This window comes from Helianthus annuus, chromosome 6 (assembly GCF_002127325.2).
Source record: "Helianthus annuus cultivar XRQ/B chromosome 6, HanXRQr2.0-SUNRISE, whole genome shotgun sequence".
Taxonomy (NCBI): domain Eukaryota; kingdom Viridiplantae; phylum Streptophyta; class Magnoliopsida; order Asterales; family Asteraceae; genus Helianthus; species Helianthus annuus.
In genome coordinates this window covers 59995805-60010550 of record NC_035438.2, presented here as the reverse complement: position 1 = coordinate 60010550, position 14746 = coordinate 59995805, and the positions used below count along the sequence as shown (strand labels likewise).

Below are 14746 nucleotides of genomic sequence, written 5' to 3'. Positions count from 1 at the left end.
AACGAGTTGGGTAAACGATTGGTTTTTGGTTAGTGTTTAGATAACGGGACGGGTGTAATGTGATGAAGGCATGGTAGATACGCCGCTGGTACTTCTTATATATAAGTGTTTTCATCATGTTACATACCGTGGCGTTATTTAGTTCACTTGGGTAAACGATTTTGAAACAAAGTCACACAACGATGTTTTCTAAAGGATATAAACCATACAAGTTTTTAACAAGTTTTTACAAGATGTTTTACAAGTTGGTTTTCTAAAACAAACGTTTTTGGGGTTAAGAATCATGGGTACGAGATTTTATAAACTATAATCATCTTGATTTGAGTTGGTTAATTATGTTGCAATACACTTTTCAAAACAAAGTTTGTATTTTGACTCTTGTGGTCTAATTAAGTACTGCAACATGTAAACGAAGCCATGATTCCGATACTCTCATAAAACCTATGTACTCGCCAGCATTTCTTTGCTGACTTTGTTTTTTACATATGTTTCAGGTGTTGTTGCTTGATGTGAACTCTAGGATGCATGCGTCACATAGGATCTGGACGAGGCCTTAGTGACATAATAACAATGATAGTCGAGATGTAGTTTATTTGTTCTATGTTAAGACAATGTTGATGTTTAATTTTATTCAATAAAACGAAACACTTTTTGTATCCATGGTTATGAAACAATTATTCTGTTGCAACACTCCCCGACGTTTCTGCCACGGTTTGTTGTCCTAACGTGGTCGGGGTGTGACACTAGACTGAACCTAAGCACTGCATACCATCCCCAAACAGATGGACAAAGTGAAAGTATGATCCAAACCCTGGAAGACATGCTCAGGGCATGTGTAATAGATTTTGGTGGAAACTGGGATAATCACCTACCCTTAATTGAATTCTCCTATAAGAATAGTTATCATACAAGCGTTGAAGCTGCCCCGTTCAAAGCACTGTATGGGCAAAAGTGCAGAACTCCAGTTTGTTGGGCAGAAATAGGAGAAAGTCAATTATCAGGTCCTGAAATCGTACAAGAAACCACCGATAAGATAACTCAAATTAAGGAAAGATTGAAAACGGCTCGAGATTTCCAGAAGAGTTATGCAGATAATCGACGCAAGCCGCTAGAATTTCAAGTAGGAGACAAAGTACTCTTAAAAGTTTCTCCTTGGAAAGGGGTAGTTCGGTTCGGTAAGAAAGGAAAGCTAAGTCCAAGGTACGTAGGACCATTCCCAGTAATCCAGCGAATAGGACCAGTTGCCTATCGCTTACAACTACCAGAGGAGCTAGCCGGGGTACATGACGTATTTCATGTATCCAATCTCAAGAAATGTTTATCTGACGAATCCCTGGTAGTACCTCTTCAAGATATAGAGGTAAATGAAAAGTTGAAATTTATGGAGAAACCACTTCAGATAGAAGACAAAAAGGTCAAGTTTCTCAAGAACAAAAGACTAGTACTGATCAAAGTCAAGTGGGATTCAAAGAGAGGACCTGAGTACACTTGGGAACTGGAATCAGAAATGAAGCGAAAATATCCCTACTTGTTCCAGTAAATCTCGAGGACGAGATTTTAAACAAGGTGGGGAAGATGTAACAACCCTCGCTAAAATTTCTATTTCTTGCTTTAGTAATGCCCAATAGGAAACCCTAATTGAGACCCCCAAGTAGTATGGCATGACCTATAATTTTTCAAAACAATCGAAACTAGGATCAGGGCCCCCTAAAACTCAAGGGGGGTATCCCCTAATTGATAATTATCTTCAAAATCGTTTGTAAAGCACGAATTTCGTTTGTTATTGACTCACCTGGGCTATGTGGGACACGAGGCTACCCTACCCTAAAAGGGTAACCGTCGCGTCACGCGCCAGGACCAGGTGGGTCTGGCGCGCCACGCGAGAGAAGCCAAAATCCAGTATAAAGCTCAGGAGTTTGGCACTTGCATGGCTGTTGTATTTCGACGTAAAAATTCGTTTCGTACGTTGAGATATTCGCTGTTTCGTTCAAAAACACACACAAGCACGAATCTCTGCTGTGACAACAGGGTAATAACTCGATCACTGCTACGATACAATGTCCGATCGATTGAAACCGATCTGATGGATGTTTAAGTGTTGCCTGAATTCGGGCTATACTTTGTCATTCGTCGTGAGGGTTTTGATTTCGTGAGCTTTCATAAATGTTGTATTAAGTTACTGACCTAGTTTCGTGTGCATTGTTATTTACCTAGGTTACAAGACTAAATCAGTAGGCAAGGTTCTTTCCAAATTAAACTTGCAATGTGAGTCATTCTCTTTTTTATCAAAAGTATTTTACAATATCTCGAATTATTTTCGAGTTATATGTTACAGGGGGTAAGTCTTTGTTATCTTAAGTTACTGGCAGTAAGTGGGGTATTGTGCACATTACTATTATTCTCTCTCGTTTAGGTGAACGAACCTAAACAGAGATAATCATCATTATTGGGTGAAAGGACCCAATAGTGGTATAACCATCATCACCAGGGGGTGTCACTGGACCAGATAATTATAAGATAGTGGCAATTGTAATCGCTCTTAGTCCTGTAATTTATAACAATGTGTCGTTTTGTGCAAAATGAATGACTCGCCAGTATTTCCCCGCTGATAAACTCTTTTTTAAACATGTTTTAGGTGATTTACCGTGACCCCGGAAAAGTGCGGTGTAGCACTAAAAGCTTGAAGAGGTGGCTCAGTAAAATAAATAAACATGTTTTGTAAAAACAGGGAATTTCCTCAGGAAATTTCCTTTATTGTAAATTATGGGTATTGTCCCCAAAATGTGAAATAAAATAATTAGCCATTTTCAATTTAAGAGATCCTGTTAAAATTTCCGCTGCCAAAACAAACAATGCCACGGGTTTCTGTCCCGCGGCTCCTGAAACGGGTAAAACCAGGTCGAGGGCCGTGACAATTCTCATTTGCTGGGCTTAAAGGATGGGTTGCAAGATGAGTCTTGAATCAAAAAAAGTAAAAAAAAAATGGGTGTGTATCAAAGCTCAGTAGGTCTTGAAGAGAGGTTCACACCTCACACATTTGCAGGCCATTTAAATGCTCCTTATTAAGTGGGGTTTTTTTTTATACAACATCAACACCAAGAAGATGGTATAGGTTGCTTATGTTGGTTGGTTTATTATAGGGACGCAAACCAGCCTAGGTACTCGAGCTCAACTCAAAATGAGCCAAGCTTAAACGAGCTCGAGCCCGAACTTAAAACAAGCTCGTTTAGTAAACGAGCACAAGCCCCAGCTTCGCTTATCGACAATGCAAAATTAGTCTTGAAATGCAATTTGTAATGGTTCCTTTGTGGTTTTAGCAGTTGATATGCTCACATTGTTGACAAAAATACTGGATTCTTTGTTAATCAGTTCAGCTGTTAAAAATATAAGTACACAAAGACTAGATACGTAGTCTTTTTACCATTTATCCTTTCTATATGTTTGTGGTATATTAGCGAGGAGCTTGCTCTGCCACCCTGGAGCATCTTTTCTTCAATCAAAATCGCCATCTGTTGCCCAATCACATAGCTGCTTACTATGTTTGTTGTGCGGCCTTGCGCTCATGAAACATAGTTGGTTTTGCCACAAGTGTTCTCAACATACACCATTGAGCCATCAACCACACCACTTACATGTACTCAAAAGTTGGTTCATTTGACCACATCATCAGTTGCCGGGTGTTTTTGGTTCAACCAACCAAAATGGTGAAATGAATTTGAAGTTTTCATGTGTGGGGCTAAGCATATAACACATAGATATGTACAATGTGTGCAGTTGAATGAAGAGCGTTGAATAGATTTTGTAAAAATTTCTGATTATATTTTGATAGTGTTAAGTCATCTGATCCAGTAATCGTTCTCAAGGTTACAAAAGTCGTCGTCTAATAGTTTTCTACAAGAGTTTGTTTTGACTCAAATCACTTTTGATTATAATCCGTTATTACCTGAACATATTGGTTTAAAGGTCGTTCTGACTCATACCAAAATGACCAGGTTTTAAAGCCACCCGTTCTAAACCGAACCTTTCATGAACTGTTACCTCGCCTGACCTACTGTAAATTTGTTTCTAGATAACATACATAAAATTATTATTATTACTGATACATACATTTACAAGTTTGTGTCTACAGTAGTCGTCACGTGGTGGCCTCCCATTTAGCCACGTGGAAACCATTAACTTCTTTTTTTTCCAATTTATGTTTGTAGATGTACAGAATTTTGATTCAAGAGATTAACCAAGCAGGTAATGTACTGATGGTCACGCCCCCACCTATAGTGACGAAGCTTGAGATTTCCGACCAGTGGGCTAAAATGACAACGCTTGAAACTATTTGGACTAAAATGGCAACGTTTCAAACTTTTAGACTAAACTTGCAAAATGGCCCATACCATAGTGACTAAAATGACATTTAACTCTTAATTTTTATTAGTTATAATTTATATTTTTTTCTAAATATATATATAACATCAGATACATATTTAGTTTGATCATAATTTTATAAATAATCATTGTTATTATATAACTAAATACATAATACCTATTTAGGCTCGCGATCTGCCTCGAGCTCGTTTGCAAAACAAACTTATTAATAAACTCTAGCTTGGACTCGAGCTTGTTTAAGTTCGACTCGTTTTGAGTTTTTTTTTAGCTGACCTCAGATAACTCGACTCGTTTACACCCTTAGTTTGTAGGTTTATATCAATGCTAGTTGATGCTGCTCTTTAGTAACATACATAAAATGCCACTCCAAGAAAAAAAAAAATAACAAAATGTAAGAACTCAAATAAGTGAACTCATTTCAAAAGACAAGTCTGGTGGTTAAAGGAACTTTTTTGGTCTATAAACCCTATATCTGTTGACCATACAAGGTTGGAGATAAGCCACATATCTTGTAATGGTTTCATTTGTAACGAGTATATAAATATTTTAATTAAACAAAAGAATGTTCCTTAAAAAAACTAGAAAAATATTCTGACAACTTATCAAAATACAAGGACCAAATGTGTATAATTGTAGATTTGAATTTTGAACCCTAACTCCGTTCCGGTTTATGCTTCTGGTCGTCGACGCTGGAGGCTGGTTCGTTGGGTGCTGCTTCTGGGTCGGTATACTTATCAAATAACATTTGCAATTTTTCTGACAGACTACCTGCTATCCTTATGTAATTTGCCCTGATGATTGGAATGAGATTTTTATTAACCCTTGAAAATAAGGATACCATAAAAATAACCCTTATATGAGAGGATACCATAAATCTCATACACATGTAGTCTGTCATAAAAAAAATCCTTATATGTCTAATCAAAAAAAAAACTAGCTTTCTTCTTTTGTTTTTAATCTAATCTGTTTAACCCTTGAATGAATCATGAGGATTCACATTATTACGATATATATCAATCCTGTTTTACATATTATTTGTTGCATTAGGTGGGTTCAAGGGACAATGTGATTAGAAATAATTAGAGTGCTTATGATAATTTACCATAAGCACTAGAAATTTAATACGTTTGCTTTGTCATGCTACTCAAAGTTTAAAGTGTAGTCTTCTTGGTTCTGATTTTGGCTATACATTGGGAGATTTTAGGGCTATTATAACTTTTAAATCATTGGGAAATTTTGGTTATACATTGGGAGATTTTAGGGCTTCTTTTGTGTGTGTATTAAAGAGGGTAGCTATTTTTGCAGGCAACAAGAATATTTAAGATGGATAAACTCGGCAAGCTTCCTTCGGGGATAATAGAAACCATCTTATGTCTACTACCGATTCAAGAGGCAGCAAGGACAAGCATCCTCTCTAAGGAATGGAGGTACCATTGGACCAAAATCCCTAAACTTGTGTTTATTGAGGAGGATGCATTTGAAGTATCGACTCATGGGGATGAGTTGTCTGTTTTGGAGCAAACGTTCGACAGACCAAGTGAGAGGAAAATGATGACCAACAAATGTAAACTTTTCTATGCTATATACCAAGTTCTATTAGTGCATGAGGGTCCAATCAATGAGTTCACCCTTTGCATGGAAGTAGATGGCTCATGTGTTGAGATTGACCATATAATTCATCATTTGTCAAAGAAAAAAACTGTCAAGATATTAAAACTTGACTTTAATGGGAGCTATAGGCTACCCTTATCACTCTTCTCGCTCCATCAATTAACAGAATTGTATCTCAATGGTTGTGTTCTTGATCATCAACCATCATCTATTGGATTTGGTAGCCTTACAACCTTAAACATGCAAGAAATATGGACTTATGATAAAACGCTTCTGCGTCTTTTATCGAGTTGTACATTACTTAAGAGATTGACTATCGTAAGTTTATAATAAAATTGAATGTCAATCCTCGTGGACTTTCAAAAGTAAGTTAGTAGAATATTCTATTTTTTCTTTGCAGAACAGTGATGGTGGAACAATCGATGAAATTGGAGATTTGACCATGGCTGATCTCTTCGAGTGTTTACGGGGCATTGAATATCTGACTATTTGGTGTTTCATCTTTTTGGTAATTATATCCGCATGATATCCGTTTAATTATACTTTTATCTGCTAATTAGCGATTACTAATCTTTGTTTTGTCTACGCTTCAAGTCTTTTCTTCCATTTCCGAGAAAGCTTCCAACAACATTGGTCCACTTGAAAGAGTATCGAGACTTGTGCGCTTCGTCCATAACAAGCTCTCTAAGATTTCAAACAAAGGAATCCATATTCGTTCCATGAAATAGTAAATGTCGTCAGATCTCTTTATGAGTCGTTTCTCCATGCCCCGCAAATACTCAGCTTCAATGTTTTCCCCTTTTAATGCTTCAGTTTGAGCAGAACGGATCTGGTCAGGTAAATTAGAATGGATAGTGAGCTGCAAGTCGCGGACACGTTTGGGTTTCGTTTCCTTCCGGCTAAGGGCATCAGCTACAACGTTAGCCTTACCTGGATGATACTTGATTACACAGTCGTAGTCGTTTAAGAGTTCCACCCAGCGACGCTGTCGCATGTTTAACTCTTTCTGGTCGAAGATGTGCTGGAGGCTCCTGTGGTCGGTGTAAATAGTACATTTGGTACCGTACAGGTAATGCCTCCAGATTTTTAACGCAAAAACCACGACCCCCAACTCTAAGTCGTGAGTCGTGTAATTCCTCTCATGAACCTTCAACTGTCGAGAAGCGTACGCTATCACCTTCTCGCGTTGCATTAGCACACAACTGAGACCTTGAATAGAAGCATCACAATACACCACAAAATCCTCGGTACCTTCAGGTAAAGACAAGATTGGCGCACTGCAGAATTTTTGTTTCAATAACTGGAAGGCATCTTCTTGTTTCATTCCCCAAGAGTATACAACGCCTTTCTGTGTCAACGAGGTAAGGGGTTGAGTGATCTTTGAGAAGTCTCTGATAAATCTGCGATAGTAACCAGCGAGACCAAGAAATTGTCGCACCTCTGAAGGATTCTTCGGTGTCGCCCAATTTCTGATAGCATCAATCTTAGCAGGATCTACGTGTATCCCCGTTTCGTTAACAATGTGACCAAGGAAGTGTACTTCTTGGATCCAGAAGTCACACTTAGAGAATTTCGCGTAGAGTTGCTCCTTCCTCAAAATCTCCAAGATAAGACGCAAGTATCGCTCGTGATCCTCCTTGCTCTGTGAATAGATCAGAATGTCGTCAATAAACACGATGACGAAATCACCGAGATACGGTTTGCACACGCAGTTCATGAGGTCCATGAAAACCGCTGGTGCATTAGTTAACCCGAATGGCATAACTAGAAACTCATAATGGCCATACCGCGTTCGAAAAGCTGTTTTTGGAACATCCTCCTCTCGGACTCTCATCTGATGATAGCCCGATCTTAGGTCGATTTTCGAGTAAAAACTTGACCCTTGCAACTGGTCAAACAGATCGTCGATACGTGGTAAAGGATAGCGGTTCTTGACGGTCACCTTGTTAAGTTCTCGATAATCTATACACATGCGAAAGGACCCGTCTTTCTTCTTTACGAATAAAACTGGGGCTCCCCAAGGCGAAGAACTGGGTCAGATAAAACCTCTATCCAGCAGTTCTTGGAGTTGATTAGACAATTCTTGCAACTACCCAGGTGCAAGTCGATAAGGAGCACGAGCAACATCGTGGCCACAGGATGGGAAACTTAGGTATGTAGGTGGTAGAGTGTTCTAGGAGATATCGGGTTTGAAGAACTGTTGGGGAGGATGAAAGAGTTGTTTGAGGGGGCGCGTGTTTTGAAATATAAGCAACCGGATGAGGATCTTGATGCTCTTGTGTTGGTTGTGGATGATGATGATGTGATTAATATGATGGAGGAGTGTGACAAATTGGGCACGGGTGATGGGTTTACTAGATTGAAAGTATTTTTGTTCTCGAATTTGGAACTTGATGATCCATTGCATTTTCTTGATGTGAAGCATAGGGATAATGAAAGGAGGTATGTAGATGCTTTGAATAATCCACATGATGAGTTTCAAGGAGTTGAGACACCCGTCACCCTAATTAACCTACATCACTTAACAATCCCTCATTTGGGTGCGTTGCAACACCAAATGGAGCCGCTACAGAGCCCTGACTATTACACGCCTAGTCATCCTGGTACTGACTTCACATCTCCGCCTTCGTGTTCAAGTTACCATAGTCTTTATGGTATTTATCTTTCACTGGTTGACCACCAGTCCCAGTCACCAGAGAATGTGCATTGGTTACCACCATCAGGTGAAAATGTTGGTTTTCCTAATAACATACTTCATGGTACCAACATGTTTGAAGTAAATAATGTTTGTCACCATTGTCCCCCTTTATTTCCCCCTTGGTTCCACATTAGAAATTCAAATGATTCTAGACCTTTCTACAACGAGGCTCACGATCATGTTGCTCTGGGACCAACTGTATATCCAGATGGCCATCACATTCCATTACCTTATGTGCATGACCACTCACATTATATTTGTCATAGGCATGAGTTTGGCAATGAGTTGTTTCATGATCATGGATACGTATGCTTATGGATACGTACCTACAAATTCAAATTCTTTATGGAGAAACGCTCAAACTCCATTACATGGGTCTCCTTCTAATGAAGCTTTGGTTTCACCTCAATAAGAAATTGGTTTCAAGAATCCATTGGTTGAATCCCCTACTAAACTACCAGGTTATAATGTAGTTGATGTTCCCGATTGTTATCCTATGCGACCTTTGAAACTGATCTCGAATTCTTACATCTTGAGGATCACCACATAACTCTTAAAGATTCTATGGTAGGGTTTGACCAGTCAGCACCTTTGGTTGACCCTAAAGTTCTTCCTTCAAACATCTTGAATAATGAAACAATACAATATACTAATGTCACGGAATCATTGATTAAGAGAGAAGGAAGCGAGTTGAATGCTGAAGCGAATGTCAAGAATGGCAGAATTTTGAATTTTCTTGTAGAAGAGGTGTTTCATTCTCCTGAAAAGGCGGAGATTAACGTTGGAATGCTAACGGTCCTGGGTGATAGCAGCAAATGTGGGCGGTGAAGAGGAGAGACTTTGAAGAGGTGTGGTGAGAGGATTAAGATCACTCGAGCTATTGCATCGTAGGATAGGGGCCTTGGTCTTGAGGTCCTTCACAAGAAAATCGAAAGGGTTAAACTCAATGGATATTAAATTATCAGTAGTAAGACGACAAACAGAAATATGGTTTTTAATTAACTGAGGAGCATAGAGAACATTATTAAGTTTAAGAGGTGGGAATGGGGGTGGTAAGGTGTGGTTGCCCTGTCCAAGAACGGGAATGGTCATGCCATTGCGCACTATAATATTTTTTTTTGTAACGCAATCATTAAAAACCGACAGGGAAATATTACCTTGCTGGTTTGCCATGTGAACGGGAATGGTCATGCTCGCGTTTTCTACTGGCCATTGTTGGGCCTGGTTAGTCATGAGACCAGCCCACTGAGTTGATGCCCAAACCTATGGAAACACAATGTACGGGTGCTGAGTATTGTACCCCCGGCCACCACGACCATTGGTTCCACGCCCTCGGCCCCGTCTATGGCTACGACCCCGTACACGGTTACGATCAGAAGGCAGATTGTTGCTGTCAGATGGGGAGGGACTAGTGGTGACAGCCGCAAGTGCAGTGATGGAGGAATGGGCAGCTTGAGCGACCTGATGCTTCTTTTTACTTTCCTCCATCGTGAGACGTGAACGTGCTTCATGAAAATTAGGCAAAGGATACCTATTTTGTAGGATTATTGAAATCCCGTCGTACTGTTTGGTAAGACCGGTTAAAAGTTGAAGTACAAGTCTTTGATTGTCAATGGGGGCCCCCACACTAGCAAGCTGATCAGACATGAGTTTAACCTATTAACAGTAGGCCGATATGTTTGGAAAATTCCTACTGAAGAAAGACAAACCTGGTGTTTTTGTTGTCCTGGAAGAGGTTAGCCAGGGTGGTCCAGGCATCATAGGCGGTCTGGCCTGGAATGAGGATGGTGTGTAAGAGGTCAGTGGATATGGTTCCATATATCCATTGTTTTACAATGGCATCGATGACTTTCACTCAGCTATACTTTGAATTTTGCACGAAATCTACCCTCAAGTTAGGAGTGATATCCAAATCTTGAAGGAAATTTCCATTTCATATTCTAGTAGACCCTTATCTTTTGTGTTAATGATTACTTAAATCATGTACACTATGCCCTGTTTCCATTCGTAGCTAGCAACTTTCATTACTGAAATGAACTTCAGTGTCTTGCGTTGTTTATATCCTGTAATCAGAATTATTTCTCCTGTTGGCGTACTGATTTATACAGAGTTCTGATCACATATGATTCAAGCATGGTTGGCTGCTAACCAATCCATTCCTAGTACGACGTCGAATCCTGCTAAATTCATAGGTAGAAGGTTCGCCGAGAACTTATGACCTGAAAGTTCTATTTTTCCTTCTTGAAGTACCTTACTATACTGATAGAGTTTCCTTCTGCCGTTATGAAATTAAAATAACATAAACACCAAACTGGGCTACGAATGCACCTGGGCCGAGAGCTCTTTCGGCGAACAACTCCCTCGACGAAGAACCTTCTTCGTCGTGGAGTGATTGGGGCGAAGAACCCTAGTTCTTCGTCAACATGTGCTCAGGGCGAAGAACCTTAGTTCTTCGTCGACATGGGTCTCATGCAATTCAAGTGTGTTGTTCAGCCCTAAGTTAAACATAAACATCTAATTTCCAGACATTAAACAACTCCTAGGTTCACATGTAACACCCAAACGTAACAATAGCTTAATCAATCAAATATCGTACACGTGATACAACGTAAAATGAATTGTGAAAACAAGATTGTGAAACAAGTGATGCGCAGAGAAAAGACCTTGAAATCTCGGGTTGTTACATCATCCCCAACTTGAAAGAAATTTCGTCCCGAAATTTGATAAGTAACTCAAAGAAGCACAGTGTTAGATCAGCATGGCTGTGGATTTTCCCCAGGTGCCACATCATCCCAACTTGAAAAGGAATTTCATCCCGAAATTCACCAGTTATAACAGGATTAGATTAGTCAGTTGGGAATAGATGAGGATACTTGAGCTTCATTTGATCTTCGCGTTCCCACGTGAACTCCGGTCCATGTCTTGAGTTCCAACGAACTCTCACGATCGGAATTCGGCTATGCTTACGGACCTTGACTTCACTAAAGGCAAAGAACTTCAGGAAATTCCAGTAGTATCAGAATACCCCGATGTATTCCCAGAAGATCTACCTGGATTACCACCAGATAGGGAAGTGGAATTTAGAATTCATCTAATACCTGGAACTACTCCAATAGCTAAGGCACCATATCGTTTAGCACCCACCGAGATGATAGAACTGAAAAAGCAGTTAGATGAATTGTTAGGGAAAGGATTCATACAACCCAGTTCATCCCCTTGGGGAGCACCTGTGTTGTTCGTGAAGAAGAAGGATGGTTCGATGCGAATGTGTATTGATTATAGAGAACTGAATAAGGTTACCATTAAGAATCGCTACCCGTTACCTAGGATTGATGATCTTTTTAATCAACTCCAGGGAGCTAGGTATTCTCTAAGATAGATTTGCGCTCCGGATATCATCAACTGAAAGTACAGGAAGAAGACATTCCTAAAACTGCTTTCAGGACTAGGTACGGTCAGTACGAGTTTACAGTCATGCCATTTGGGTTAACCTCCTGTAGCATTTATGGATATGATGAATAGAATCTGTAAGCCGTACTTGGATAAATTTGTAATTGTCTTTATTGACGATATACTTATTTATTCCAAAAGCCAGGAAGAACACTGTGAACACCTGCATGCACTCTTAACCCTGTTAAGAAAAGAAAGGCTTTATGCCAAATTTTCGAAGTGTGAATTTTGGTTACAAGAAGTGCAATTTATAGGACACATGGTGAATCATGAAGGCATTCACGTAGATCCTTCCAAAATAGAAGCTATCACCAGTTGGAAAGTCCCGAAGTCAGCTATAGAAGTTAGAAGTTTTCTAGGATTAGCTGGATATTATAGGCATTTTATCCGAGACTTTTCTAAGATAGCTATTCCATTAACCAAGTTAACCTGTAAAACTGTTAAGTTTGAATAGGGACCTAAGCAGGAAGAAGCCTTTAGAATTCTAAAGCAAAGATTAACGAATGCCCCAATTCTTGCCTTACCCGAAGGAACCGAAGATTTTGAAGTCTACTGCGATGCTTCTAAGCTAGGATTAGGCTGTGTGTTAATGCAACACAAGAAACTGATTGCGTATGCATCAAGGCAATTGAAAAGCACGAGGAAAATTACACAACTCATGACTTAGAGTTAGGAGCGATAATTTTTGCCCTCAAGATTTGGAGACATTACCTGTATGGTAGTAAGTTTACTATATATACAGATCATAAGAGCTTAAGATACATATTTGGGCAAAAAGAATTGAACATGAGGCAAAGAAGATGGATGGAAATCTTAAGTGATTACGACTGTGATATTCAATATCACGAAGGAAAAGCAAATGTAGTAGCCGATACCCTAAGTGGTAAGTATCATGAGAAGCAAAGACGAGTTCGTGCTCTTAGATTAAATCTACAGTTAGATTTAATGGAACAACTGAAAAGTGTTCAAGAAACAGCGATCAAGGATGATGCTGAAAGAATGAAAGGAAGGATCAAGGAACTAGAGCAAGTAACTGATGGAATCTGGAGATTTCATAAGAAACGAGTTTAGGTACCTAGACAAGGGAATCTAAGAGATAGAATATTAGAGGAAGCTCATAAATCTAGGTATGCGATGCATCCTGGTAACAACAAGATGTATCAGGCCTTGAGGAATAACTTTTGGTGGATAGAAATAAAAAAGGATATAGCTAGTTACGTGTCTAAATGTTTAACTTGTTCACAAGTTAAAGCAAAACACCAGAAACCTTCAGGTTTACTTCAACAATTAGAAATGCCCGTATGGAAATGGGAATTAATAACAATGGACTTTGTTACTAAGCTACCCAAAACCAGGAAAGGTAACGATGCAATCTGGGTGATTATAGATCGATTAACCAAATCAGCTCATTTCCTATCAATGAAGGAAACCTTTAGCATGGAAAGACTAGCTAAGCTATACATAGACGAGGTAGTGTCATTACATGGAGTTCCACTCTCCATTATGTCAGATAGGGATAGTCGTTTCACTTCGCATTTTTGGACAAGCTTCCAACAAGCCATGGGAACACGATTGAATTTAAGTACAGCATACCATCCCTAGACAGATGGACAAAGTGAAAGGACGATCCAAAACCTGGAAGACATGTTAAGAGCATGTGTCATAGATTTCGGTGGAAATTGGGACGACCATCTACCCTTAATAGAATTCTCCTATAACAACATGTAACACCCCGAAAATATAAAACTTTATATTAGAATTATAAAGAATAAAATAAATGATAAAAACTAACTAGGAATAAATAACCCAGTTAGTCGAGAGTCTTGTAATAACTTGCTAGTGGGTTAAAACACTCAAAATGTGAACTAAGGAAAATGGAGGGACTAAACGTGTTAATTCTGAAACTTGATTTAATAAAAACAAAATAAAATAAACCAAACACACACAAGAATGTGTGTGTCTGGTCGATAGAAGCATAGGGCGACCAAGAGAAACCCCACAACCCTAGTTCTTGTCTAATCCCTCAAATTGAAGGCTCAAATGAATCCTAAATCAAAATCCGAGCACGTATTTGTGATCTACAGTGAAAAAGGAGTCACAAGGTATGTAAATTTCATAGTAAATCTCTACTTGAAATTCTGATGAACTTAGAGAATTCAGAAATTCGTTGTTGCATGATTGTAATATGATGAAATATGAACATTGTAGTGTCTAGGAGTAAACCCTAGACAAGTATATGATGAAATTAGGCCTAATTCTTGTGAATTCATGATCACCATTGAAGGTGACAAGTGGGTTTTTGTATGAACATGTTAAACACTAGAAATTGATAGTTGTTCTAGTGTAATTTGAATTTTAGTAAGTAAATTCAGATGTGTAAATGCGAAAATTGATATGAATATGTTAATTGAAGTTAAATCGGCTAAATAACAAGCCATGAACATGATAATAAAGTGTATAAAATTCTGCCTTTAAAGTGTTTGTAAATGTAACAACCCGCACGTTCGTGCGTTGTTACTACTCGTTATACTCGTTACGCCTAGCACCAGAGATTCGGATCATAATGTAGCTATATCGCATACATCGCTATTTCGCAGTATATTTTCG

At 39.0% G+C, this 14746-nt stretch overlaps 2 protein-coding genes across 2 annotated transcripts; one reads left to right on the top strand and one right to left on the bottom strand.

Moving 5' to 3' along the window:
• Positions 1–5703: 5703 nt before the first annotated feature.
• On the top strand, positions 5704–6517 carry LOC110876210 (F-box/FBD/LRR-repeat protein At1g13570-like). Its single transcript, XM_022124387.2, has 2 exons — positions 5704–6309; positions 6392–6517. The coding sequence occupies exons 1-2, from the start codon at positions 5704–5706 to the stop codon at positions 6515–6517; spliced, it is 732 nt and encodes a 243-aa protein (XP_021980079.2).
• Positions 6518–9952: 3435 nt separating this feature from the next.
• On the bottom strand, positions 9953–10336 carry LOC110876211. Its single transcript, XM_022124388.1, has one exon. The coding sequence runs from the start codon at positions 10334–10336 to the stop codon at positions 9953–9955; it is 384 nt and encodes a 127-aa protein (XP_021980080.1).
• Positions 10337–14746: the final 4410 nt, after the last annotated feature.